This window comes from Mauremys reevesii, linkage group 7 (assembly GCF_016161935.1).
Source record: "Mauremys reevesii isolate NIE-2019 linkage group 7, ASM1616193v1, whole genome shotgun sequence".
NCBI lineage: Eukaryota > Metazoa > Chordata > Testudines > Geoemydidae > Mauremys > Mauremys reevesii.
The window spans coordinates 61,203,994-61,230,006 of NC_052629.1; the positions used below are offsets into that span (position 1 = coordinate 61,203,994).

The following is a 26,013-nucleotide window of genomic DNA, read 5'->3' on the forward strand; positions in this document are numbered from 1 at the left end:
TTTTATTGATGTAGTGAGATTACTACAAGCACACACAACATATTCTGTCAGCCTGTCTAAAAGAAAATGCTGTAACACAGTGGCGCTTGGCGCGCTGGAGCCAGCCCTGCTAGAAATAGCTGTTTTGATAGAGCAAGGTCCTTAGGAACATGACGATAGCCCTTTTGCCTTCACTGGTACTACTCACAGACAGAGTTATAACCTTGCTGAAATGCGGGCTTGCAACATATTTCTGACTCTTATTGCCCTTTTCTGCATATTACATATACCCTTTATAAGTGACTGTTAGCCCTTTAAAAAAAACCTAGCATTTCACAGCAGAGGTAAATCCCTTCTGTCTCAGACATTAGTTGGCCATTCCAGTAGCTTTTATTACAGACTGACCAACACACTGCTGTTTTGGCCTGAATTCATAAAGCAAACAGGGTTCTTTAAGCAGGACCTACAAAATCATTCCCTGACCCAAGGCTCTCACTTAGACAAATGGGACACATGGACAAATGTTCAAGTGCCAAGAGGTGCCACATCATTGATGGAGAACTCAATATATGAAGAATTCTGAAAGTAGATGATTTTATGGATGGATTTAAGAAAAGGCAGGGTGTGTCATTTAGGGAGAGCAGGATGCTGTTCCAAGCACAAGTGATTGTGAAGCCAAGACTGAGAGAAATCAAAGAAAATAATATAATCACTGAGAGAAGGTGTAGGATGAGAGGAGAATAGCACAGAGGCCCGAAGATAAGGCTGAGGAGAGCTCGAACCTGGTTCTGAAGGAGAGAGAAGGTGGCTTTCAAGGTAGTCCAGCCATAATGTGGTCAGAGAAGGAAGATGATCAGAGCAGCAGAGACATAAAAGGTAAGGAGCGAGGATGCCGAGAAGGAGCTGATGAGTCCCAGCACCTGAAACCAGGGAGCAGCATGCAAGGGCCAGAGTTTCAGCATTAAGGAGTGATGGAATTAAAAAGCAAAATAAAATAAAATAAAACAAAAAAAAGAACGTACAAGTAGTTTTCTATATTTTATATACAGAGTGAATGCAAAAGGGAATTGACAGTGCCTGTACTGGTAAAGGTCAACATGAATTGTACTGTGAAGACTAATATATTAGCAATTACCTAGTGTAGCTGTTGCAAATCTCAGGGAAAGCTGGGTAGATGGAAAAAACTTTTCATCTGCTGCTGGAAGGAGAGGGGATGCAGTTCATCCTCATCCTTCACACCACCACCATAATCGCCTTCTGACACCAGACGATTGAAATAACTTTCACCAAGTTCTCTTTGTAAACAAAGTGTGTGCAACGGTATGCAAAAAAGTCAGCTAAAAGTACACAATGCTTAACTTGCCTCAAAATCATTTTAAACACAAACCATTTGAAAACTGTTAGTTTGAAATTGTTTATGTGATCTTGCAAGGCTTTTAAAACATGATAACCATCACACTTTACACCTCTCTGAAAGGTTAGTTTAATCGTAGATCACACAAAATTGGTTTCCACAAATGCATAATGGTTCATGTGTCACACTTGAACTAAATGGTTTTTTAAATGGAGCTGAAATTATTTTGATGTGTACACATTCCCAGATTTTTTCCCCTACACCCTTTCGTAAACCAGCCCCCATCAGGCTTTCCCTTAAAGTCTCATTAATAATTCAAATGTTCTGATGACTTTAAAAGATCTATGGAATTGAAGCTTTTTAAAAAAAAATACTGCTTGACAAAAAGATAAATGAATGTAGAAAGAAGCAGTAGGAGTCTGGCAAGCTGTAGATCATTTCAGAACAGATTGTAATTTTATCATTCTGTCAGGAAGAATAATTTAAAGCACTTAATCAGTTAGCTTCACTGTGCAGGATGTAACATTATGAATTCCTATCGTTCAATCTGTTCAAATCAAAGGGAGCTTAATTATAACAGGTAAGGGGGGGGGTGATTGAAAATTGTTCAGACTCAGACAACTTTACTAGGGAAGGGAATAAGCACCCTGACCTCCAATGAGTATGCCTTCTTAAAAGGATCTTAGACGACAGGAGAAAACAATATATTAGCCTTGACTTGCCTTCAATGGCAGGGCATAAATAACTACTTTTATAATCATTTAAGGTTTTAATTAAAAGTTCTAAAAGAATACACAAGCATCAAATCCACTAGAAAAAAAAATCAGACATGGATGGATGTCTACTGATAGGTACCCCAAAGCTGTATCAATTGGGTGAGCAGCACTTCTGGAACTCTGCCCACCTATTTAGGTGCCTAAATTTAGGCACCCATGTTTGAAAATGTTGTCCTTATTTCCAGAGCATCGTCTCTGCTTCCTCTCTTGAGCTCTTTAGTGTTCCTGATGAGCAAAGTGTTTGTGTAGTACACTCTGGCAGTGAAGTCTGGGGGATCCCCTTTGGGAGGAAAGGGCTACATACATGTAAGCCCACCATCAGCATAAGAAACAAGAATACATAAAACACCACACAAATGCAGGATCTAAATTCCATCCCTAGGGCCAAACCCTTCATTTATCTCAGGGGAAAACAAAAGAGGGGGGAGAGGAGAGGTATGAACAAAAAATGCTTCCCTGTAATTAAGAAGTGATATTAGCAGCTCTGCTCTATAAACAATTTAAGGAAAAAGTCTAGTTATATTTCGGATTTTCTCATATAGGACTTTTAACAAGTTTTATTCACGGCTGAACAGTGCAAGGGGTGGATCTACCACAGCAGAGACATCAAAGTAAACAGCAAACTGCACTTTTTTGGTCTCCCACTATTCCCCCACTCCCTCAAATTTCAACTCTAAAATTGTTACTATATTCATGCAAATAGATACTGAACATGGAGAAAGGAAAAGCCTCCTCATTTCTCTTCCCATTCTTTGCCTGTTGGTCCCCCCGCTTCATCTGCCAGGCTACCATTCACCATCAACAATCCATTCAGACTAATGTAATATTGGGGCTCACACCTGGTCCAGTCATCTGAACCATCTAGATCTGTATATAATGGGATAGGTCAGCAGCACTCAAGCAGCCAGGTTGACAATATCAAAACATTGGCTGTTACATCCAGGTACACAATCCCCACTTTGAACTTCTTTGTATTCTAGTGCCAAATCCCAAGGAAGGATCTGAAATGTTTCCCACATCACTAACATGGTTTTTCAGATTCATCCAGCTCTGAATTTCTAGTAAGGGCTGGAAACGGAAGTGCAAGAAATCCTGGGCTTGTATGATTTCTGAGCCAGTTGTGCAGACTTCCGTGAACCAAACAAACCTGCCAAACCTTAGTAGAGTAGCCCAGCACTAACCATGTCATGCTCCCAGCTTCTAATTTCATCCTTTTTATTTCTTAGCATACTTTAAAAATCTCCTACATTCAAACAACCCAGCAAACTGCCAGTTTTCTTTAACCCTTTACTACCAACCCTGCAAACATCTCCTCCTCCTTTTATAATATGTGTTTTCAGGTGTATTAATCTACCGCACTCTGCTGCTAGCAATTATTCAGTGTTACCCTCTATTGATTGCCTTTCCTCTATGAACTTTACTGACTGCTTTTTGCACTGCACTAATTAAACTTCTCATTTTCCCTCCTTGTTCTGTCTCTATCCATTTTGCTCTTTAGCAGAAAAGAAATGGTTTACAGATGAGCCGGATAATGCCTATCCCAGAAACATTCAAATCAAGCCCATGAGCACTCATATGGCCAATCAGATCAATCAGTATAAATCTACAAGCAGCTTGATACCACCAATCAGAGAAGTTGAAGATGAATGTTGACTCACAGGAGGCCAGAACTATTTTTTTAAAAGCCTGACAAACTTCATGAATGGTGATGTGACATTTATTCCTCTTACATGCCGACCCACTGGTGGAAAAGTTATGAAGGGCGAGTGTTATGGAAAAATAAAGTAGACAGATCTTTGTTTGTCTGCCTTTAATATCGCTTCCATGTATTTTGGAAACTATTTCATTTATAAATGAACATATTCAAAAATAGTCATGTATAGCCTCTAGCATTTTAAATTATTTTTATTTATTAGAAAGAAAATATATTTTTCTTTTTGTTTTTTTTTCATTGTCAAGTTTTTTTTTCCCGTAAAACAGCTGCATATGTGGCCAGACTCCTAAAAATTAAAAAATAATAATAATAATCTGCTCTTGCTATCTCTCATCTTTGAGGAGAATGATGGTCACAATTATGAGGAAATGTAACCAATGGAGATAAATAATATATTAAAAAATACAAGGTCCAACTTGTATTTTAATAAATCAAAAAAGAAGAAAAAAAAAGAACAGTTGACCAACATGTTTCTTTACTGGAGACTCTGTATTTTGTTCAGCATTGACACCAGCTCTTAATAAACTGAAACGTATTTATTTTCAACGCTGAAAGTCATATTTTTGTAGAATTAAACTATTCATCGTTTCTGAACTATTCATCGTTTTATTACCATATACAGTGAAGACCTTCCTAACAATAATCTTAAGCGCCGGTAAGTTTAAGGTCCAAAACAACCAAAACCATGCATTGGTAACTTTCTATGACAATAGGGTAGTGAACATTAGTGTAAAACAAAGGGCATGCAGATAAGATGCTCATAGCAGCACTTTCTTATAGGTTGCAAAATGTGCAATTCTGCTTTGCTTCATGTTGCATATTATCAATCAGCACTTGCCGACTCAAGGAGTTCAACCTTGGAAAATCCTCTTCTTTTATCAGGTTTCTGAGTATTTTAATGCAGGGTGTCTAAACAGCGCATCAGATCATGATATTCTTAACCCACTCATCTCCTATATTTAACTGAGTTCTTGTTCAAAACTACTGGAGTTGTGCCTGAACGAATCTCTATCTGAGCCAAACACTTCTTGAAATGTGGCAAAGTTTGGGTCCATAGCACAATTTTGCTGATGGCCCATGTTTCAGCAACAGATAGAATCAAAACCCCAGCTCTGAGCACACTTGCACTTTAGGTGAGTTCAGATCAGGGTAGAAACTTTGCAGCTCAGGCTCATGTCCACAGTGTCTCAACTTCTTGTTGCCAGTTAATTTCTGTAAAAATGTTTTAAATGTTATTTTTTGCTTATTTCTTTAAGTTGCTGGGACTCCACTCCTAAAGGTACAGTGATAACCAAAACAAAACAAAAGTAATGAATGTATTTAATATAACTTACAAAAAGCCTTTGAAAAGCTGCTTACAGTGAAATCAATTGTATCAGCAGTTTCACAAAGTGGCCAACAAGCTTTATAGCCATCAGACAAAATTGTGATGTTTCATATCTGTGCTGCAGTATGTATTCACCCAGGCATTTGATGTTCTAAGCGATTTAGCAACTCTCTCAATTTCAAATTAACCTTTGATACAACTGGATGAAAGGATGAGTTATTGAGGATAAAAAAGGCCCCGCAGGAAAAGAAAGGTAGGGTCCCATTGCGCGAGTTAACTTTAGGCTTTGTACTTTTGCAGAGTTGCAAAACACCAAGATAAAACATACTGTGGTACTATTATCATTAGAGAAATATCAGTGAATCAGAAACGTACAAAGCTGCTGAATTTACTGTGAAAAGAACGTCCACTATATAATCCAACATTTAAACTAAACTATCTCAGCTTCAATGTTTGTTCACTGGCTGCAGTACAAATATAACCATACTGCCACCTAAACAGGCTTTATTCTGGAGTGACTTTTTGGACTGTGACTACTTTGTTGTTACATTTTGTAGATTAGTTATTTAAAAAAAATTTAACAAGAATTGTGAATATAATGTATGTAAAATTGGATTGTTTAAAAATATTTATAATCACTATCCTACGAAGAAACAAACTAACTTGAGCAGTTTTTATTCATATTTAACCCATTTCACAATACCCAAAATAAAGGAAAAATCTGGTGGTTTTGATTTGTTACCACTTTAGCTAATGGCAAGCTATAATTTGCATTCTGGTTTTGCATTGGGTCACTTTAAACCTTTCCTTTAAAGTCAGTACTCCTTTTTCATTCATGAACTGCAATAATGTTATTACCAGAGTAAAAAGTTGGCCTCAATCCCAATAGAATTGTTGAAATTTGTGTCAATCTTGGCCAAATGCATTTGATTTTTATAGGTCACTTGTTTTATGGCAGGCATAGGAAATTATTTCTGTAACATTCAACTTAAGAGTACTTAAAATTATTGTGCACAGTGCCATTTCTTAGCATCCTTCCTTCCAATAAAAACTTTACATGAGAATTAAAAAAAAAACCCACCTGCATAGCTGAGGCCTGTGTGTCTGTGTCTGCTGTTGAACTAATACCCCATAACAGCATGATTGCCACTATAACTAAGTCTTGGGCAACACAAGAACCAGATCTCTTAATATAGGTAATTGCCATAGCATCCATTTATACAAACAGATGTGGGGGCTGTAAATAATTAACAACAAACATTTCCTACTCTTTCCTTTGATTACTAAAGAGCTTTGAGGCAAAGGTTTGGATTTGGTAAGTTTTTGACAGACATATAGAACAGCTGTGGCTCAGGTTCATTGTAGTACGCATACAGTATACTGTATTCAGGAGAACCATGTATAGCTAGTTATATGGAGGACAGGAAAGTTCCAGTTTTTAGATCTTTTGCAATTAAAAACAATGGTCAAATGGAGGCAATGTGTGTGCATCTGAAAGCTCTGTCCTCTATACCCATCCCTGCCATTTATTCAGTGTTGTAGGTCCATAGTGCAATAATTAGCGTTGGGACAGGTCTATTAAATCTATCCCTCTGCCATGACAAGATGTAGTCCTCCGATGCAGGGCATATCAAATACTAAACTGATACTTCACTGGTCAAAAGGCCATGAAGCTGCAATACAATCTGTGTATGTGTACATGTGTATGTGTCAGTCATCAGGGCCCCTCAAGCAAAGTGACTACTGGAATGTCACAGGGCCTAATTCTCATTTGAGAGAGACATGCCCAACTCGTGCTGTCTTGAATGGGAGCCCAGTGCACACAGCTAAGGGCAGAAAGATAGATCGGAATCACTGAAGGTGTTAATCACCCTGCCGCAGAGGGCTAGCAAGAAAGCTCTCTGAACTACTTAGGCCCTGCACTGGGGGAGCAGCTGCTCAGCTGCATCTCTACATTAGCAGGGATATAGGGAGAAGGGCACGTGATCTGCAGTAATGAGGACCCAGAGCAGACCTAACAAGCCACATAAGTTGCATGGAGGAGCTGATATCTCTATTCCAGCCCTGAGGCTGGAGAAGCAGCTGCAGGTGGGTAGGCGGATTGCACCAGCCCACGTTGAAGGTGAGGGTGAATTTTGCCTTATCCCAACTGACAGCATATTTAGCCAAATAAAGCCCCATGACTCAGGCTTTATGCATGTGACAAGACTTTTTCACCCTTAACAAAATAGATGACTGGATAAATGAGGCATGCTGGTTTATAAGGGAGACACCTTTTCCTCTACCCACACATCTTGGTAATGTGCAATGATGAGGAAGGAAGTACAGAAAAATATATTATATTTTAAATGAAGTTTTGATAAAATATTACATTTCTAAAAATTTGCCAGAGGACAACTTGGGTCCTTTAAGGGTCTGAAGTACACAGAGAAAAAACAAATAAAGCAAGCGAACTCTATTTGTGCCCTTAGGAATTTTGCAATAATCGGATGCATAAATTACTGCACAACAAGAGCAATAACTTACAAATGAGTAATTATGCATGTTTTCACTGCCTGTTTGCATGCTCTACAATCCATAGCTATGTTAGCAATGGCCCCATTATAGATATCCCAGTCTCAAAGTTACTATACAAAGCCGTACCTCCTTAATTGGAAGCACATTGACAACGGCTTCAAGAAGCCAACGAGTTTTGAAATATACTCGTATTCAGCGTTTTAGCAATTATTACTGCACATTCCCCTACCCCCATATAAGTTCATGTCCCCTGCTTTGTTTCTATTTTTTTAAATTATGTTCTGAAAGCAAAACAAATCAAAGGGAGGGAGGGGAAGTGCAAAGGCTCTTAAAGAGTGTCTTTGCATGGCCCACATAGCTTTCCTTGCTTTGGGCAGAAAACTCTTATCAACGTCTATGGGAGCTGTATGGGAAAAGAGCGTATTCCTTATGGTTCACAGTTTGCTAGCTTTCTTCCACAGCACCAATCTGTAAAATTTTGATGCTGCTTTTAAATCAAGTACTAAAATAGGAGCCCAACTGGTACATTAAAATCCTGATAACGAAGGCCCTGATACAGCAAAGCATTTAAGTGCATAGATAGTTCCACTGTATTAGCCACATTCAAGTAAATGAGACTATGCACTTGCTTAAAGTTAAGCACGTGCTTCGAGTCCTTTGTTGGATCTGGGCCAAACTGAAGACATCTTTAACCAGGTTTTTTACAGGGTCTGTTATAATTTATTGTGTGTGTTTTCAGATCTTCAACAGAAACAAATGTTTTTACTTTAAATATGACCCACTGCAAGTCGTGGGTACTAACACAATGTTCACAAAGGTATAACACAATACTAGCATAATTCACATGTGTTCAGTATGAGTGAAATTCTCCACTGTGCAGAGTTGTCAACACAAAGCCCATGGTACAACTTAAGCTTTGAGATGTTAAGTGGCATTATACTAAAATCCAGAAATTAGCAATTCTGTACCTTTGCAGAAACACCATATGGTTATATGCATTAAAAGCCTTTGGCCACAGAGATCCGAGACCAATCTCAATCTTTGCTTTCACAAGAAGTAAAATTTACACCTACTTTTATTTTGTACAGTGGGATAGTTTTTTCATCTCTTATTTCTCCTCCAATGTGTGTTTACAACCCAGGTCTTTTTCTGTTCAACATATATAAGCTTCTTTTTCAGGTTCTCTGATATTCAGCAGGCATATTCATTTGTATTTTTTTTCTGATTAACAGCATTATGCATACTCTCACCTCTTGCACAGACATCCAGTAATATGGAACATAAAACCAAGTAAAAACTAGCCATTGAATAATCTATAAACTGCAGTAGTCTATATGTCCAAATAAACTCTAGTAGAGTATATACCAAAAGGATAAGTACCTATCTACCTAACCCATTTTTGAACTACTAAAATTGATGTTCAGCTTCAGACTTAGCAAAAAAATTAGAATAAACCTCTTTTATTACTTTGTTCCTCATTATGATAAATATCCATAAAATACTGCCCCATTTCATGTCTAATCCAGAACCTGCTGAAGTTGACAGAAGACTCCCATTGATTCAATGAGCTTCAGAGGAGGCCTGCATGAACAAAAGAATGTAGGCACTCAGGCATATAAGAGTAAATGGAGAAATTTCTGCAATTTTTGTTTCATTGAGATTGAAAAGTGGGAATGGGAAGTTTTCTGGTAACTAGAAGATGAGTTTAGGGAATCTCACCAAAATGTCAGCTGAAAAGAATCCTGTCCTACATTTCTTTTAAGCAGCACTTAAAATTCTCTCTCTCTCTCTCTGTATATTGTTTGAGACATATAAGTCTAGCAACTGCAACATCTAAAATATCTGCCTCAAAAATAGTGGAATTAAATCTTGTGAAATTCAAAGTTGGCCTTTCTCCTCCCCCTACCCCACAGAAAACACATACAGTACATATATATAATGTATGAAAGCATTTGCCATTATAACCATTCCTTGAAAACAATGCCTTTAAAGTACCTATGGTGTTAAGGCTTATGGTTCAGAATGAAAAAGGAGTACGACTTCATCATTTTTCTTTTTACCAAGGATCGGTGAGAGAGAAAAAATGCTGGTGCTCAGAAATGATCTACCTGACTTTGTCATATGTAATATCCGGTGATAAATATATTGTCTTGTAAAAAGGGTTTGTACATAACTTGTACATGGTTTCATTTTGTATTTTTCTCAGATTAAAATTTATGTATTTGTGTTCTAAAACGAGGAGTGATCTCTGCGTTTTTGTCATAGGAATGGATATCTTACAAAGTATTATGCAACATTATATATCAAAGCTACCAGTAACACTGCAACCTGATAGGTAATAATATTACTCTGTATTTACATAGCAGCTTTAACCTGGGAATCACAAACTACCAAACTAGAAACTAACAGAACTTCCTGCTCATACCAGTCGTCCAACTAGCCTGGCACCCTGTGTCCACTAATGGTCAGTAGCAGATACTTTGGAGGAAGATGTGAAAACCCTAAGGACAAATTCGCCTCAAACCATGCCTATGAGATAAAGTTCCTTCCAATTCCAATATATCTGAGAGATTTATATCCTGGAGTAATTTAGCTAAACTAACCATAGAAGACATTCTCTCCTCTCATCTTTAATAGTTCTGATAGTTAAGTGAATGCCAGGTTTCCACACATGGTGATGCATTTGAAGGATGTCTAATCTCTCCTTGCCCCAGTGGTTAAAAGTCACAGATACATTTGGAGGGTGCTTCTCTCCTTTCATAGCTATCAAAAGAGGAATAAAAACTTAGCCCAATCCTGAAAGCACCTACACAGGTGCTTAACTTAAAAAAGGTAAATAGTCCATTTGAAGTCAACAGAACTACTCATGGGCTTCAAGATAAGCACAGTTTCCAGGATGAGGCCCTGGAATTTTAAAAATTAGCTTAGTGACTATATAAGAAGTTACACCTTGGATGGACATCATACCAGTCCCAGATGCATAATTAAGAACAATCCAGTATAATCTTGTTTGATATTGAAATGCAGTCAGTTCATTAAAGAAAAAGACTCACACAGCTCAGTGCAAAAGAAATTCACCTCAATGACAAAGGCCTGCAAAAGCTCATCTGCACTGAACATTTACTGCAGGGCTTAAATGGTTTGAAGGACCTTGTACGGGTCCTTCAAACACCTCAGCACAGTGTTGAATTTCACCCTACAGTAATAAGTCATTACAGAAAAGAATAGGGCAATGGTCTGGAGGGACTGAGCAACAAAATGGTTCAGTACACTAGCTTCTAGAGCAGGGATTGGCAACCTTTCAGAAGTGGTGTGCCGCGTCTTCATTTATTCACTTTAATTTAAGGTTTCGCGTGCTGGTAATACATTTTAATGTTTTTTAGAAAGTCTCGCTCTATAAGTCTCTATATTATATGACTAAACTATTTTTGTATTGTAAAATAAACAAGGTTTTCAAAATGTTTAAGAAGCTTAATTTAAAATTAAATTAAAATGTTGATCGTACGCCGCCAGCCCACTCAGCCTGCTGCTGGTCTGGGGTTCTGTTCACTTAGGCGGGCAGCGGGCTGAGTGGGGCCTGCAGCCAAGAACCCGGCTGGCAAGGGTCTGTCAGCCAGAACCCCAGACCGGCAGCAGGCTGCACGGGGCCAGGGGCCAGGACCCCAGACCAGCAGTGGGCTGAGCGGCTCAGTCCACTGCCACTCAGGGGTTCCAACTGCCGGCTCCTGCCTGCCGGGATCCCGGCTGCCAGACCTGCTCAGCCCGCTACTGGTCTGGGGTCCCGGCCCTGCACACATACAGTGGGTACTTACTTTCTCCCTGGTTCTGGCCCATTCTCTTCCTCTCTCTCTGCACTGAGCTGAGGGTGGGAGTGCACTGAGCACAAGGCTGGGGGTGAAGGGTCTGGCGAAGAGCTAGAATGAGGGAAGGGGCTCAGGGTTGGGGCAGGAGGTTTGGGTGTGGGGCACTTACCTGGGCAGCTCCCATTTGGTGCGAGGGGTGCAGATGGGAATGTGGGGAGGTTGCAGGAGCTCCCGTTTGGTGCTCAGGGTGGGGGTGGGGATATGGGGGTGCAAGAGTCAGGATGTGGGGGGTGCATGGGGCCTGGGGGTGCAAGAGTCAGGGCAGAGGGCTGGGGGCATGTGACGGGGGTGCAGGTGTTAGGGCGGGGAGGGCTGGTTATGTGTGGGGGTGCCAGAGTCAGGGCTGGAGTTGGGGGGGTGTGAAGGAGTCAAGCAGAGGGCTGGTTGTGTATGAGGAGGGTACAGGGCTCAGGGCAGGGGCCTGGAGGAGTGTGAGGGGCGATCAGGGCAGAGGGCTGGAAGGGATATGCCCCTATTCCATGCCCCCCTTCCCCAAGGCCCTGCCCCCGCTTCGTCTCTGCCTCCGCCGGGAGCAGCAAGCAGGCTGACTGCTCCTTCCCGACCCCTTCCCTTACAAGGGCCATCAGCTGATCGGCCAGCAGGGCGGGAGGGACGGAGAGGCAGAGGAGGGGCAGGAACCCAGCATACTATGGAAAGAGGCAGGGGAGCCGGCAGGACCAAGCTTCTGCCCCCTGCCCCCGCGGAGGGGTGGGGAGCGGAGGGCGGAGAAGAGCGGGCCGGGCTGGGCAGGATTTTTAATGGCACGCCGCTGCATGCCGGGACTCCGGCAGGCAGCGGCGTGCCATTAAACATCGGCTTGCGTGCCGTCTTTGGCACGCATGCGACAGGTTGCCGACCCCTGTTCTAGAGCCACATTCAAATCAAGATAGCCTCTCATTTTAGCTTCTAATGGATGTTGGTCCATGTCACAACACCTCAACATTATTTGGCAAAATTGGCAGCCTGTTTCCAGGACTGGAATAGCATGAATGCTGAAGGGAAGAACAGAAGTATATTAGCAAAGCTGTGTGGAGAAATTTATAGCGTTTAATCTACCTGCCCATTGCAAAGACTCTAGCCAATGACAATGAATCCTTCATTTTCACGGCATCAAATTCCACCCACCAGGCTTTTCCTTTTAGTAAGCATTTGCCTTGCACAGGAATAGCAGTACATGGATCATATCAAGGATGTTGGGAGAACCTGCTTAAAACAGAATGTTCAATTAACAACAATATTTTTAAAGTCTAAAGAACTGATGGGAGGAAGAAAGAAAACCATTTACTTTTGAAAGTCAAAATCCAAACTGATATAATAACAGTTTTCAAGTACATAAAAGGTTGTTAGAAGGAGGAGGGAAAAAAATTGTTCTTAACCTCTGAGGATCGGACAAGAAGCAATGGGCTTAAATTGCAGCAAAGGAGGTTTAGGTTGGACATTAGGAAAAACTTCCCAACTATCACAGTGGTTAAGCACTGGAATAAATTGCCTAGGTAGGTTGTGGAATCTCCATCATTGGGGATTTTTAAGAGCAGGTTGGACAAACACATGTCAGGGATGGTCTAGATAATACTTAGTCCTGCTTTGAGTGCTGGGGACTGGACTAGATGATCTCTCATGGTCCCTTCCAGTTCTATGATTCTATGAACATATTTACATATAATATTCAAATATTTAAATAAGAAACACACAAACATCAAAAGGCAAGCCATGTCTTCATACACATGAAGAATATAAGGTTCACATGTCCACCTCCTGTCTACAACCGTGTCTCCAAATCTTCATTGCTTCTATACAGTTATGTTTGCTAGGACAGGTTCTAGGATTTGAGGAGCTCATCTGCAATGTGGAAGCAGGGAAAGAAAGAGAGGGTTTAAGTGCAGCCATTTAAATGTCAGAGACAGAGCAACTATTCTGTCAAGTCTTAGTCTAATATCGGGAGACCTGTAGAAGAAGGGCTCACGTCAGAAGCGAGTGGAAAACAGCAGAATAGTCAGTGTGACCTAGCCTTGAGATAACGATGTTTGAGAAGTGAAAGTGAGAAAATACTGGAATAGATAGCAAATAGCCTAAATAAAATGCAGATGTTTTTAATTAATGCACATCACACATGCTTGTTGATTTTGCTTGTATTTTGGAGAAACTGAGGCAGAGATGCCCTCTGTCAGCTGTGTTCTTCCCTTGCAATTGCATGTCCTGAATAAAGCAGTCTCTGATTTTGTTGCTTCCAACCTGAGAGTGGAGTTTGTTTCTTCCACAACAAGGAGTGAGTTTGAGGCCCTGACAAAGCATTAACATTATAATGATATAACATGCACAAAGCCTGTAAACAAAATTACAGCAAGTTGACATAATAAGCAATGCAAAAATATGTAGCCCTCCCGACACACACACAGTTTTTCTAACCAATTAAATTTCCTTACTAAAGCCTGATCCTGCAAACACTTAAATACATGGATATCTTTAGTCACATAGATAAGCATATGCAGGATCAAAGCTTTCGGACAAGTTGTCAACCCCAACCATTCAAAAATCATGACTCAGGCCTCAAAAAATCAGGTGCTTTAAAAAAAAAACGATATTTTTTTGGGGGGGTCTTCTTGCTAAGCTTTTAGGGTACGTTTGGATCAAATGTTTAGGCTTTTCGCCACAACTGTGGGGGCTAGAACTTGCAATTTTTTAAAATGAAAGCTGAGATTCTCATGTATTCACTTCTCTCCAGAAGCTAGAGTTTTAAGAAAACCTCAGATATCATGAGAGCTGGCAACACTGCCTATTCTCCATCCTTAAACAGTTGCCCAATCACAAAGCTCTAAGGCCGTGAAACAGAAGTGTACAGTAATACTTATTTCACTCTGTTATAAAAGTGCCATCTCATTCTCCACTCCTATATAAGTCTCAATCCAACAAAAAATTGTGCATCTGAGTAAGTTAAATTCTGCTTACTCACACACATATCTTGGCCGGTTTTAGAGCTAAAAATTGCTAGGACTCACATTTTGTACAATGTTTCAAATAACTGTACTAACTAATCAGTCATGCTTAATGCATTATTGGACCTAACACATATATACACACAAAAGGAAAGAAAAGAAAGAGAGCATCCAACTTGAAATAAATATACATACATACCAGTGGGCTAGTTTGTTTTAGCTCCTTGCACCGTAACCCCCAAGGTTAGCCCAGATTTAAACCATTGCAAATAGGAAAATACCCTGACTCATGACACCTGGTGTCTTGTGTTTGAGAACACTCCCCTCTCCTTCCTAATCTCTGCCCTGCAACATAGCTTCTGCGTACCTCTGAACATGAAGCATCTCCAGCAGATGGCCATTTCAGGAATGTGTTTCCAGACTGCAAGATCAGGTGTCAGGTCTTGCGGATAGGAACAGGACATATAGCAGATGCTAAACATTGGTTGAATTTCTTCTTGTCATTACTCTCCAAGCCAATGCATTTAATCCTGATTCATACCAGTGTAAATGATGACAGAATTTGGTCCTTTGTTTCGAGGGTAATAAAATAACTGGTAAGTCAAGTACCTGGATCACTAGTGCTCCACCACACAAAACTGCTGGATTAGGACTATTATTCTGTGTTGATGTTTTCAGAAACCTGTAGCAGTAGTCATAGTAGCCATCATTAACAGACGGCTTTGCATGAGCTAAGCAAGAATGTGTGGACTAGCTACAAAGCCCACATGTGGGATACTGAGTCAGATTCTGGGCCTCCCCAACCCACCCCCACAACTACTTTGTGCTGCTCCCAGGAACAAAAAGCAGCTAGGCTAGAAAGCAATTGGATTGGGCCACCCAAGGATCCCCCTGCAGAGGAGAATCTTTAAGTGGCATGGGATTATGGACTAACTCTTATTCCGCTCCCCCGCCCCCGCGAAGACGCTAGAGTAGGGCGCATGTATGAGAGAAAGTGGATGTGGCTAGGGCATTTTTAAGGGTGATCCCCAGCTAACAGGATGGCACTTGGAGGCCACTGACAGCCAGAACCAACACAGAAGTCCTAAGTTTTTATATGATGTCAAATGGCCTCAGAGTGGGCGCACATAAAGGTGGCTTAATGTCACCTGCGTCTCCCTCTCCTCTATGTTGAGCTGAGCCCAGGGTCCGTGACATCTGTGCTTGATGAGTCTAGTAAAGTACAAAGAGTCTATTTCACTTCTGCCTTTAGATAAGCAACTTCTGTTAGTACTGTTTCTTATGCAGAAAAATGAACAGAAAGAGCTGAGAGTGGTATTATACAGAGGATGCTCAAACACTGTGGTCCAAAAACAAAGCCTCCATTTAACTTTCAATTTTCCCAATCTCAAACTAAGCGAAGAGAGAAATTTATAAGTGTCACTGAAAGCACAGTTGCGGGAACTAAGGCTCCAGGTTCCACACTTTGTACCTGTAATTGATTATGTTAATCACAGGTACAAAGCTCCCATCAGGTGCAAAATAAGCAGAACCTGGCCTGAAACTGTTTACTCCTAATCAGCAAGTGGCTTAACAGACAGCTCACACTTTTATGGCCAGTGTGTCACACTATAATTACTCAGTAACTTGCCATTTCCAATATTTGCTAACCAAATACAAATTTTGCTATTGAATTTAATTGCAGACCATATAGTCTATGGCAGGTAGGCAGCTTAGATGGGAAAACTTGCTCCATGAACAGCCGAGACATAAAGAATGAAGTATTTTAAGGGGGCTGATACTTACAGGAAGAATAAGTAAATTAAGACCCTAATCTGCAACACACATGAGAATTCCACTGATGTCATCAATTGACTACTCATGAGCATAACGTTAAGCATGTGCCTAAACCTTTGAAGGATGAGGGCGGTAGGTTGTTGGCTACAACATTATAAGCACAAAGTACCATAAATGTGCTAAGTATTTTTCCTTGTAGTGATTTTTTTAAAATGGATTTGTATTAAATTTCCTTGTGCCAAAAGTGAAAGTAAAGCATTTAAAAAGTCAATGCTCAATGGTATTGTATATTCCCATGGAAGTTGATTAGAAGCAACAAAATAGATTGAGCACTCTGCATGGAGATGGGCATGAAACAGGACTGTGATGCAGTTATGGATTCTGAAGACAAAAACCCAAAGTTCCGGTGCATGGGTTTGAGTCAAGTCATTATAGAAAAAAGGGTCTAGCTGCAAAAATTCTGATCCACACCTACATTTTGAATCTCACATCATTTCCCATCCCAAGCTTTAGAAATAGGCCTGAACATCCCTGATTTGATGATAAGAGGTAAATGAATTCAAACTCCATGTTAAACAGATTCCATAAACTATTAATGTATATGGTGCATTGCAATAGTGTCAGCCTTAATCATTACACAACCATGAGGCTTAACAGTAATGGTAAAATAGCCTTTCAGTTAGTTAATGGCTGCACTTTAAATGTAAACTACTGTACATCAATGTATTGCATGCAACAATTACCACATTATATTTCCAGTGTGTTTAAGAATTGTGATTCACAACTACCCCCTATATTCCACTCTCATGGGGCATGGATCAGTTTTCATATCACACTCCCCGTCAGCACCTGGGTCGGGCAAGTCCATGATCCAACCAGTGGATCAAATTTGGTGATGAACCCTAGGCACATGCCATCTGAGGCATGTTGTGTATACACTAAGACGAACTCCACTCTCGTGGGCTGGAGATCATACTTTTCATAGGATCTGTACAATGCTTGTCCTAAAAATGATGTCTGCCCACATTCCTCCCAGGAAGTGATAAACTCCTGTCAAAGAATTGTTCATATGCAGCTCATTGCTAGTATGACAATTCAGGGGGTGGAGTCTCATATTTGCCATGATGCAGCCTTGAAGACAGAAACCTATATCTCCCTTGCATGGCCTTGCAGCAGCGGTGAGCAAACTATGGGCCACAAGCCGCACGCGGCCTGTGAAAATGTAAACAAACTGTCTGGCAGCCCATCAGCAGATTACCCTAACAGGCTGCGTGTGGCCCGCCAGCCACAGGTTGCCCACCACTGCCTTGCAGCCACTGGCTTTATCAACATGTAAACTGTCAGTTACATACTGTAGTTGCCCCATATGTTGATCACGTCACACAAGCAGCCTACATCAGATCACAGGGCTAACATACATATACAGGGCTTTTTTTTTTCTATTTTAATATTCATAGTCAAGGGGATAGAATGGTGCAAATTTAGGCTTGGCAAAATGTGATTTTTTTAATAATTTCAACAATTGTTTATTTTTCTATTTTTAATTGCTTTAAATTTCACAGATGTGCAAAATTATGCATTTTAAGCCTTTTAGCTTATTATCAATTTAAATGTTCACAGTTGTGGGACATTATGCGTGGGTGGCTCAGAAGCTAAATATTTAATGACACTAGATGTTGAGATTTGAAGAGTTAAAGCATTATAATTGTTAAATCACAAATTGTCATCATCACATATCAAAATATCCTTAAATCAAACTCTTTTTTTCTTACCTTGCCTAGCTGTAAACTTTGATTATCAATGGAAATTTTCTGTCATCGGTTTGTGTGTACATGCTGAACTTGATGTCTACCAACATTTATTGATAAAAAAATCTTTCCAAATCTAGGTATATTATTGAGGGGGCCTGTAGAGCACGTGAACTTTCAATACCACCTTTTCACCTTAATATGAATTTTGGATGTGCTGTGAACAGGGGCGGCTCTGGGTATTTTGCCACTCCAAGCATGGCAGGCAGGCTGCCTTCAGCGGTTTGCCTGCAGGAGGTCCCCCGTCCCGCGGATTCGGCGGCACACTTGCTGGAGTTCCGCTGAAGCCGCGGGACCAGCGGCCCCTCAGCTGCGACCGGCAGAGCGCCCCCCCCCCACGGCTTGCTGCCCCAGGCACGCGCTTGACGTGCTGGTGCCTGGAGCCGCCCCTGGCCGTGAATGGGTGGGAGGGGGTTGCTCTCTCTCTATACTACATGGTGTGAATGATAATGGGCTACTGATTCTTTCACTTCTAGGTAACTAAGTTGGAATCCAGCCCAAGCCAGCAGTGACCAAGAGTCATTACAATAAGATAGCTGTTTTGTGACCTGTCTGAAATGAGCTTTAATCTATAAATCAACATGTATGGTGGCATAATCAGCAGAAAAGTCAATGGCCAAATGGACAGGACGCCTGCATTATTCGCCCCCCACCCTCATTAGTATTTATTATGTACTACAACAGTGCCTAGATGCCCCAACCATGATGGGGGCCCCATTGTGCTAGTCAGTGTACAAACAGTATGAGCCTGTCTCTGCTTGAAAGCACTGGATGTAAACAGACAAAGCCAGACAACGCATGGGAGGGGCAAAAGAGAGGTGAAGTGCCTTGCTGAGTGAGAAGGGGGTTACTGAGGAACTGACTCTTCTTTGGGGAGAATGGAAGTGCTGGGTGATAGGGATGGTGATCCTCTCTCTCTCTCTCTCACACACACACAATAAATCTTTGTGAATAAATCTATAGTAAAGCAGGCAGACACTCCTCAACCACACTGAAGGATCCGCACCACTTTGCCTGGAAAGACATATACAGAATAGCACCACAACTACAGCAAGAATGTGACACACCCCTGCTACTTATTCAGAAAAGGGTGGTGACAGAGTCTTGCAGGGACTAAATATGCTGCCTCTACTGCTTGTATGACTGTAAACTGGTCAGAGAACTATCAACTGGGACATAAACCAAACACAACCCCTGTTGAAATGAAAAGGATGGTTTCATTGTGACATTCTGCAGCTGCTATACAATGAACCTACAGTGGGGGATGACATCCCTCATATTGGGAGGTGTCCAAGTCTTCATGGGATGCTCTTTTAATGTTACCTGTATTTCTTTATTAATTGGGTTGTGCTAGATGAGGTGTGTGCAATTACCATAACTTCTAGAAGGATCCCTGGAATGCTTTGGCGTCTATTTGCTTTTCAGAGAAACAGTCTGTCTCCGATATGCCAGGTGATGTGAACCCAAAATTATGACATGTGTTTCAAGTACCTGGCCTGAAGGAATTTTAAAGACTGCACCTTTTTGTGTGTGTATACTGTATCTAATTTCCATGCACGTTATTTCATGATCAATAGGCAGGGAGAGGAGTGACAATTCCTTTTCATTCGCAATCGTTTTTAAGGACTGGTGATATATGTGAGTTAGTGCCTCATCAGGCAGACGGTTTTCGAGATGTTTGTTTGAAAAGCAGGTCCTATAGCTTCATTGTGCTCACAGCAGAGAATTAAATCTTATACCATAGGTGCAAGTGGATGCCAATACACTGAGACTTCTGCGTGCTGTTGAAAGCAGCATGGTTCTTCCAAGTAAGTAAGGGAAACACAAACATATATATAAAATTTTCTCAGTGTTTCAGGAGCAATCTTCTGAGAATTGAGGAACCACGGGCTGTTCTTTGCAGCCTCGCATGTGGCTCTAATGAGGGCAATAGGTCTGGGTGGAGGCTCCTAACATACTTGTTTTCTCCTAGGTAAATCCATAAGGGTGCTGATCACAGAAATTGTTACCCATGCTGTCTGACACATGTAAGTCTGTGCTGGAGAGTACTGAAGAAATGAATGGCAGTCAGTAGGTTCCTTCCCCACTCTTTACATTAATTAGGAATGAGATGAGGGAAGGGAGGGGAGACAGAGATTATACAAAACAATTGTATTGCTAGGTGGTTGTTTTGTTTCTCTATCATGTCGCATCAATATGTGATTTGCAATAAAATAATGACATGACACAGTATCACTTATTTATTTTGTGGCTCTGGATTATATTCAGTGATAAAGTGGCTTCTGCAGGTTGACACATCACTGATCTAACTGCATCTGGGCTTCCATAATTTATGCAAGATTCACATTAAAAACCTTATCTGGATCTCTCCAGTTCAGGTAGCCAAGTATGCCCTACCTAACACAAGATTATTATTATTTGCTATGTTAAATGAGCAGGGAGAGGAAGTGTGGTCCAGTGGTTAAGGTTTTAGCCTAGGATTTCAGAGATCAAAGTTCAAATCCCTCCAAACTTTCTGTATGATTTTGGGCAAGTCACTTCAGTCTCTCTGTGCCTCAGTTCTCCATGTGTAAAATGGGGATAAGTACTTTCCAACTTCAAAGAGGTATTGTGTTGACTAAAGATTATGTAATACCTTAGCCAGCCAAGACCTATGCTTATTACTATTTTTGGCCCTGAATGAGGAGATTTTAATAAAAGGTATTAAACAGAATTGTGATGCCTGCAAACATGAAATTTTTTTTAAAAAAAATTCTTTTCTCCTCCCTTCCCAGAGTCTCAAGTGCTTGTGTTTGTCAACATAACACTTGGGAAGTTTTATTAAAAGAAAAAACAAACAACACCAGCCCCATTCTGAACTTTCTAGCACCTTTCAGTCAAGGATCCGAAATAACTTTATATATAAAAATAAATAAAAGAGGCAAATGCAGCACTGGAACTAATTGAAAATTTTCAAACCATTGGTGAAATTTTCATTAACTTTTTGAATTTTGACCAAAGGGAAAAAAGGAGGTAAATATTTTTACAAAAAGTTCATCCTGTTTTTCAACCACCATGCACCAATGCACCTAAAGGCAAGGGGAGGTGGTTGTCTATATATCGAAGGATATTATTTGCCCTTAATTTATTAAGGCTTGCAACACATCTTTGAAGTACTCCATTACCTCCATGTTACTGATAACTGAGGCACTAGTTATAATGTCTTGTGGAAGGGTAAGCCAAGGCATACCCACAGGTACAAGTTTAATATAATGTTATTGGGAGAATGAAAGCAGTGAGCAGCCTGTGCACTTCTAAACCTCTGCACTCCACTCCCAGAAAGTTGTAACTCAAGTTACAATATCTAGAGGTCCTTAAAGAGGCACACTATTACAAACAGGAAGCTTAAGTGACTTGACCAAGGGTAAACAGGATGTCAATAACAGAGCCAGGAATAGAACCAAGAAGCGTGATCGCTCAATCTTGTGCTCTAACCACAAGCAACACTGGTTCAATAAAGAGAAAATCCATAAGAGAAGCAATCAGCAATAGTACAGCAATAAAAAAAACAGAGTCTGCAAATAAAGAAATAAATAATAATTCATTATACCCTAGTAAGAATGAATGTATGACAGTCTGACACAAATAACTAACTTCATGATAGTGTTTGTAATGGCTGGATATGATGCTCTGAGTTCAGATCACAGAAACATTTCACTTAAGACTGAGTGAGACACACCAATAAGTAAGGATTCATTTCCTTTAAGTGCACTTCATTATCCATTCTCAGGGCCCATCATGGATGGAGAACCATCCATTTTGTCTGATGATATATTTTTTTAAAGCCAAAACAAAGATCACAAAAATACTCTGTGTCTAGTGTATCATCAGTTCAGGTTTGCCTCAGTTGAGGTAACACATAGAACACTCTGCGCAAGGCCACTGAATATCTGACAGAGATGCACATTTGGGCAATATCAGTCATGTCAGCTGATTCATCAACAGCCAGTGTATGGCAGCTCACGTTTCACTTCACTGACAAGCTTGTCTGCCACTACTGATGCCAATAACTCAGTCCTTCGAACAGCCGACATGAATGACAAAGGAATCCTTTTAAATTCACTGAGCACTTCAGGATTCATCTCTCCCTCTAACATTGGATCAATCGCTGCAAGGATACATTCTTTCATCATTTCAAAGTCTGCAGATGCTTTTTGTGCTTGGCCTCTATCCAAGGGATGCATGGAGAGGCTCCTATGGCACGCTGTTAAGCAATGAAGCTCCTCACAACCCTCTGATTCAATCTGCTGTAGTTGGACTCCCTTGAAACAATTTTATCCATGTGCAGTGGAAGGCCTGAAGGGTGTTTGGCAGTGAAAACCAGCAGGGTTGGCTTCATAACACTGCTTTACATTTCCAGTATCAATTAAAAGCAACTACTATACCCACAAGGAATCCCACCGCTACTGGGTTGCAGCAGAACTCTGAATGAACGAGCATTGTCTGTCCTTTCTTGCTTGTAGTCTCTATTCAAGTCATTATCACCTTTTACTCATTGATTTACTCTCCCAAGCTTCTAGTAAAAAAATATTCTTACCAGAAACAAAAAAATCTACATTCATTATAAATTATTTTTGGTCATCTGATTTCATTACAAGTTTCCAAAGTTTCTCAGACAGTCTTTTAAAAAGAATTCCATAGAAAGGGGAACTGGTATGAAGCATCTTGCTCTCTAGGCACTACTCTAACACAAAACAATACTAACAATAAACAGCAAAAGATTTTTGATGTTGTGGATAGCAACCACCACATAAAAGCACTTCCTTGTAAATAGAATGGACTCAATTGGCTAGTTTATGTGTGTGTCATAGCCTCCAATGGATTAGATCATAATGATTTAGCTGTATTTCATAGACCCTATACTGTTAATAGCAATGGAGATTCTCCTCGATCTCAAGTTATATAATGCTGGATTTTTGGAACAGAAAATTCCGAATTCTCTACCCATTGCTGCTATGAAGTTGTGAGTGATCTTGGTGTGCTGTACAATGACAGCTGAGAATTACTACATGATGTGTGTTACAATAAGAAACACACATAATCATGCAAGACAGACATCTCTGAAGAACTGTAATGGTGACATTTAGCCAAAATGTTTGGCCACAGTTTGTTTTTGTTTTTCCTATGAATTCAATGCTGCTGGAAGGTGCTAAGTTGACAAAGTTCTCAGGAGAAGAAATGATACCGGGCAAGTTTCTTTAGACTGACCCACCATCATGCCTAAACATTGACCTAAATCTTTGGTCTTTTTGCCATGTCAGCCACAATACTCGGCCACTTGGGATGAGAGTAACAGTGTTTCGGAGAGCACAGAAGGAGAAGGCAGGGTGTCACCAACTCTTGGTGTGGTCCTTTGGAGGGTCGCTGTTGCCCTCTCTGGGACCCCCTTCGTTTGCTTCTCGTCAGGGCATTTCTTTGACTCTGATCTTTGAGTCTGCAAGCATGCATCGGTCTCTCAGCTGTGCTCAGGGAAGCAGCCTGGGCAGGGGGTGTTACCCCTCTGCTGTCCCAAGCCTTTCTGCCTCCACTCCTTCCCTGCACTCCCTTTTATAGTATGCTTTGTCTCCTCTATTGGGTGCAGCTGTGAGTGCCTGCCTCCATGAATGAAAGACAGAAGAGGCTCTCCTCCTCCTCCTCCTGCCTAAGCTCAGTATGGGGTTTGTAGACCCCATTACACAAGGTTACCAGTCATAGCAGGCGCCCCAGCAGGCGCAGCCCAGCGCGCGGGGGGGGCGCGCGGCGCGGGCGGGGGGCGCTCTTGGCTCGGTTGAGCTCGTCGGGTCCGCCACCAGGTCCACCAGAGCGAGCCGGGGAGCATGCGGAGGCGCGCGCGGCGGCGGTCCCCGCGCGGTCCGCGCGCTCCGGCTCCCCCGCGCGGCAGGGCCGCAGGCCCGCTGGGGTGGGTCCGGTGGACCTGCCGCTGGCATGCGGCTGGGAGCTCCGCCGGAAGGGGGAAGAGGGACCGCCGGGACTGGGAAGGGGCGCGCGCGCGCTCCGCGCTGCTTGGGGCAGCGTGATTTGTAGAGCCGCCCCTGAGTCATAGGACCCGTTTCTCTTTGTAGGCACATCTGTGCGCTGTCCCAAAATGCTAAGAATGTGGGAGTCACCTTCATTGTGTGCTGAATGCCACTTGGATTTCCTTTACACAATGCTTAGCTTTTAGTAAACAAAGATTGACATTCAGATAAAAACAGCAGCCTTATCAGCCTCCAGAACATACTCCTTACTATGGCTTCTGCAGACAAAAACCAGACTGATATATAAAGCACAGTTCAGGCTGAAATTGATTTCAAACATTTTTCTTTCAATGACTCCAGATATCTCTGTACTCATACAGGGCCTGGTCTTGTGCCAGGGACTTTGATAGATTCCCAGGCCTGAAGGGACCATTATGATCATCTCCTTTGACCTCCTGTATAACACAGGCCATAGAACTTTCCCAAAATAATTCCTAGAGCAGATCTTTTAGGAAAAAAACATCCATCTGGATTTTAAAATTGTCAGGGATGAAGAATCCACCATGACCCTTGGTAAATTGTTCCAGTTAATTACCCTCACTGTTAAAAATGTATGAAATATTTCCATTCCGAATTTATCTAGCTTCAACTTCCAGCCATTGGACTGTGTTATGCCTTTCTCTGCTAGACTGAAGAGCCCGTTATTAAATATTTGTTCCCTATGTAGACACTTACAGACTAATCAAGTCACCCTTAACCTTTTCTTTGTTAGGACAAACAGATTGAGCTTGTTGATTCTGTTATAATAAAGCATATTTTCTAATCCTTTAATCATTCTCATGGCTCTTCTCTGAACCCTCTCCAATTTATCAACATTCTTGAATTTTAGACTGTGAATTTTAGACTGTGAAATGGACACAGTATTCTTGCAGCAGTCACACCAGTGCCAAATATAGAGGTAAAATAACCCCTCTACTCCTACTTGAGATTCCCGTTTATGAATCCAAGGATCGCATTAGCTCTTTTGGCCACATTGTCACACGGGGAGCTCGAGTTCAGCTGGTTATCCACTATGACCATTACTTCCTAGAATGGAGTCCTTCCCCGCAATCCTGTAATTATGGCCTACATTATTTGTTCCTAGATGTTTGCATTTACATGTAGCCATATCAAATCATATATTCTTTGCCCATGCCTTGTTTACCAAGCTATCCACAGTGATCTGTCCCCTTCATTATTTACCACATCCCTTATTTTTGTGTCATCTGCAAACTTATCAATAATAATTATTTTTTCTTCCAGGTCATTGATAAAAATGTTAGATAGCATAGGGCCAAGAACTGATCCCTGTGGGACCCCACTGGGACCCCGCTCAGTGACAATTCTCCATTTACATTTTGAGACCTATCAATAAGGCAATTTTTAATCCATGTAATGTATGCCAGTTAATTTTATATCATTCCAGGGGTTTTTTTTAAATCAAAATGTCATGTGGTACCAAGTCAAACACCTTATCAAAGTCTAAGTATATTATGTCAACACTATTACCTTTATCAACAAAACTTGTAATCTCATCAAAAAAAGGTATCAGTTAATTTGACAGGATCTATTTTCCATAAAACCATGTTGATTTGCATTAATTATATTACCTTCCTTTAATCCTTTATTAATTGAGCCCAGCATCAACTGCTGCATTATCGTGCCAGGGATCAATGTCTGGCTGACAGGTCTATAATTACGTTGGTCATCCAGTTTATCCTTTTTAAAAATTGGCACATTAGCATTTTTCCAGTCTTCTAGAACTTCCCTAGAGCTCTAAGACTTATTGAAAATTTACATTAACAGTCCAGTGAGCTCCTCAGCATGCTCTTTTAAAACTCTTGTGTGCAATTTATTTGGACCTGCTGATTTTAAAATGTCTACTGTTAGCAGTCACTGCTTAATATCCTTAAACTTGTGCAACAGAAAGT

The 26,013-nt window shown here is 41.1% G+C and overlaps 1 protein-coding gene and 1 long non-coding RNA gene across 9 annotated transcripts in view; one reads left to right on the plus strand and one right to left on the minus strand.

Moving 5' to 3' along the window:
• KCNMA1 (potassium calcium-activated channel subfamily M alpha 1) overlaps positions 1-3,977 on the plus strand; it is an 881,172-nt gene extending 877,195 nt beyond the window's left edge. For 2 of the 8 annotated variants that reach the window (XM_039482435.1, XM_039482439.1), the window contains exon 29: positions 3,608-3,977. In XM_039482435.1, the coding sequence (XP_039338369.1) occupies positions 3,608-3,632 (25 nt within the window). In that variant the 3' untranslated portion in view covers positions 3,633-3,977. The remainder of the gene's footprint in view (positions 1-3,607) is intronic. The other 6 variants (XM_039482436.1, XM_039482440.1, XM_039482449.1 and 3 more) reach the window with 4 other exon arrangements.
• The window catches only part of LOC120369295, a 48,315-nt gene that overhangs the window by 10,864 nt on the left and 11,438 nt on the right, over positions 1-26,013 (minus strand). The window lies entirely within an intron of this gene.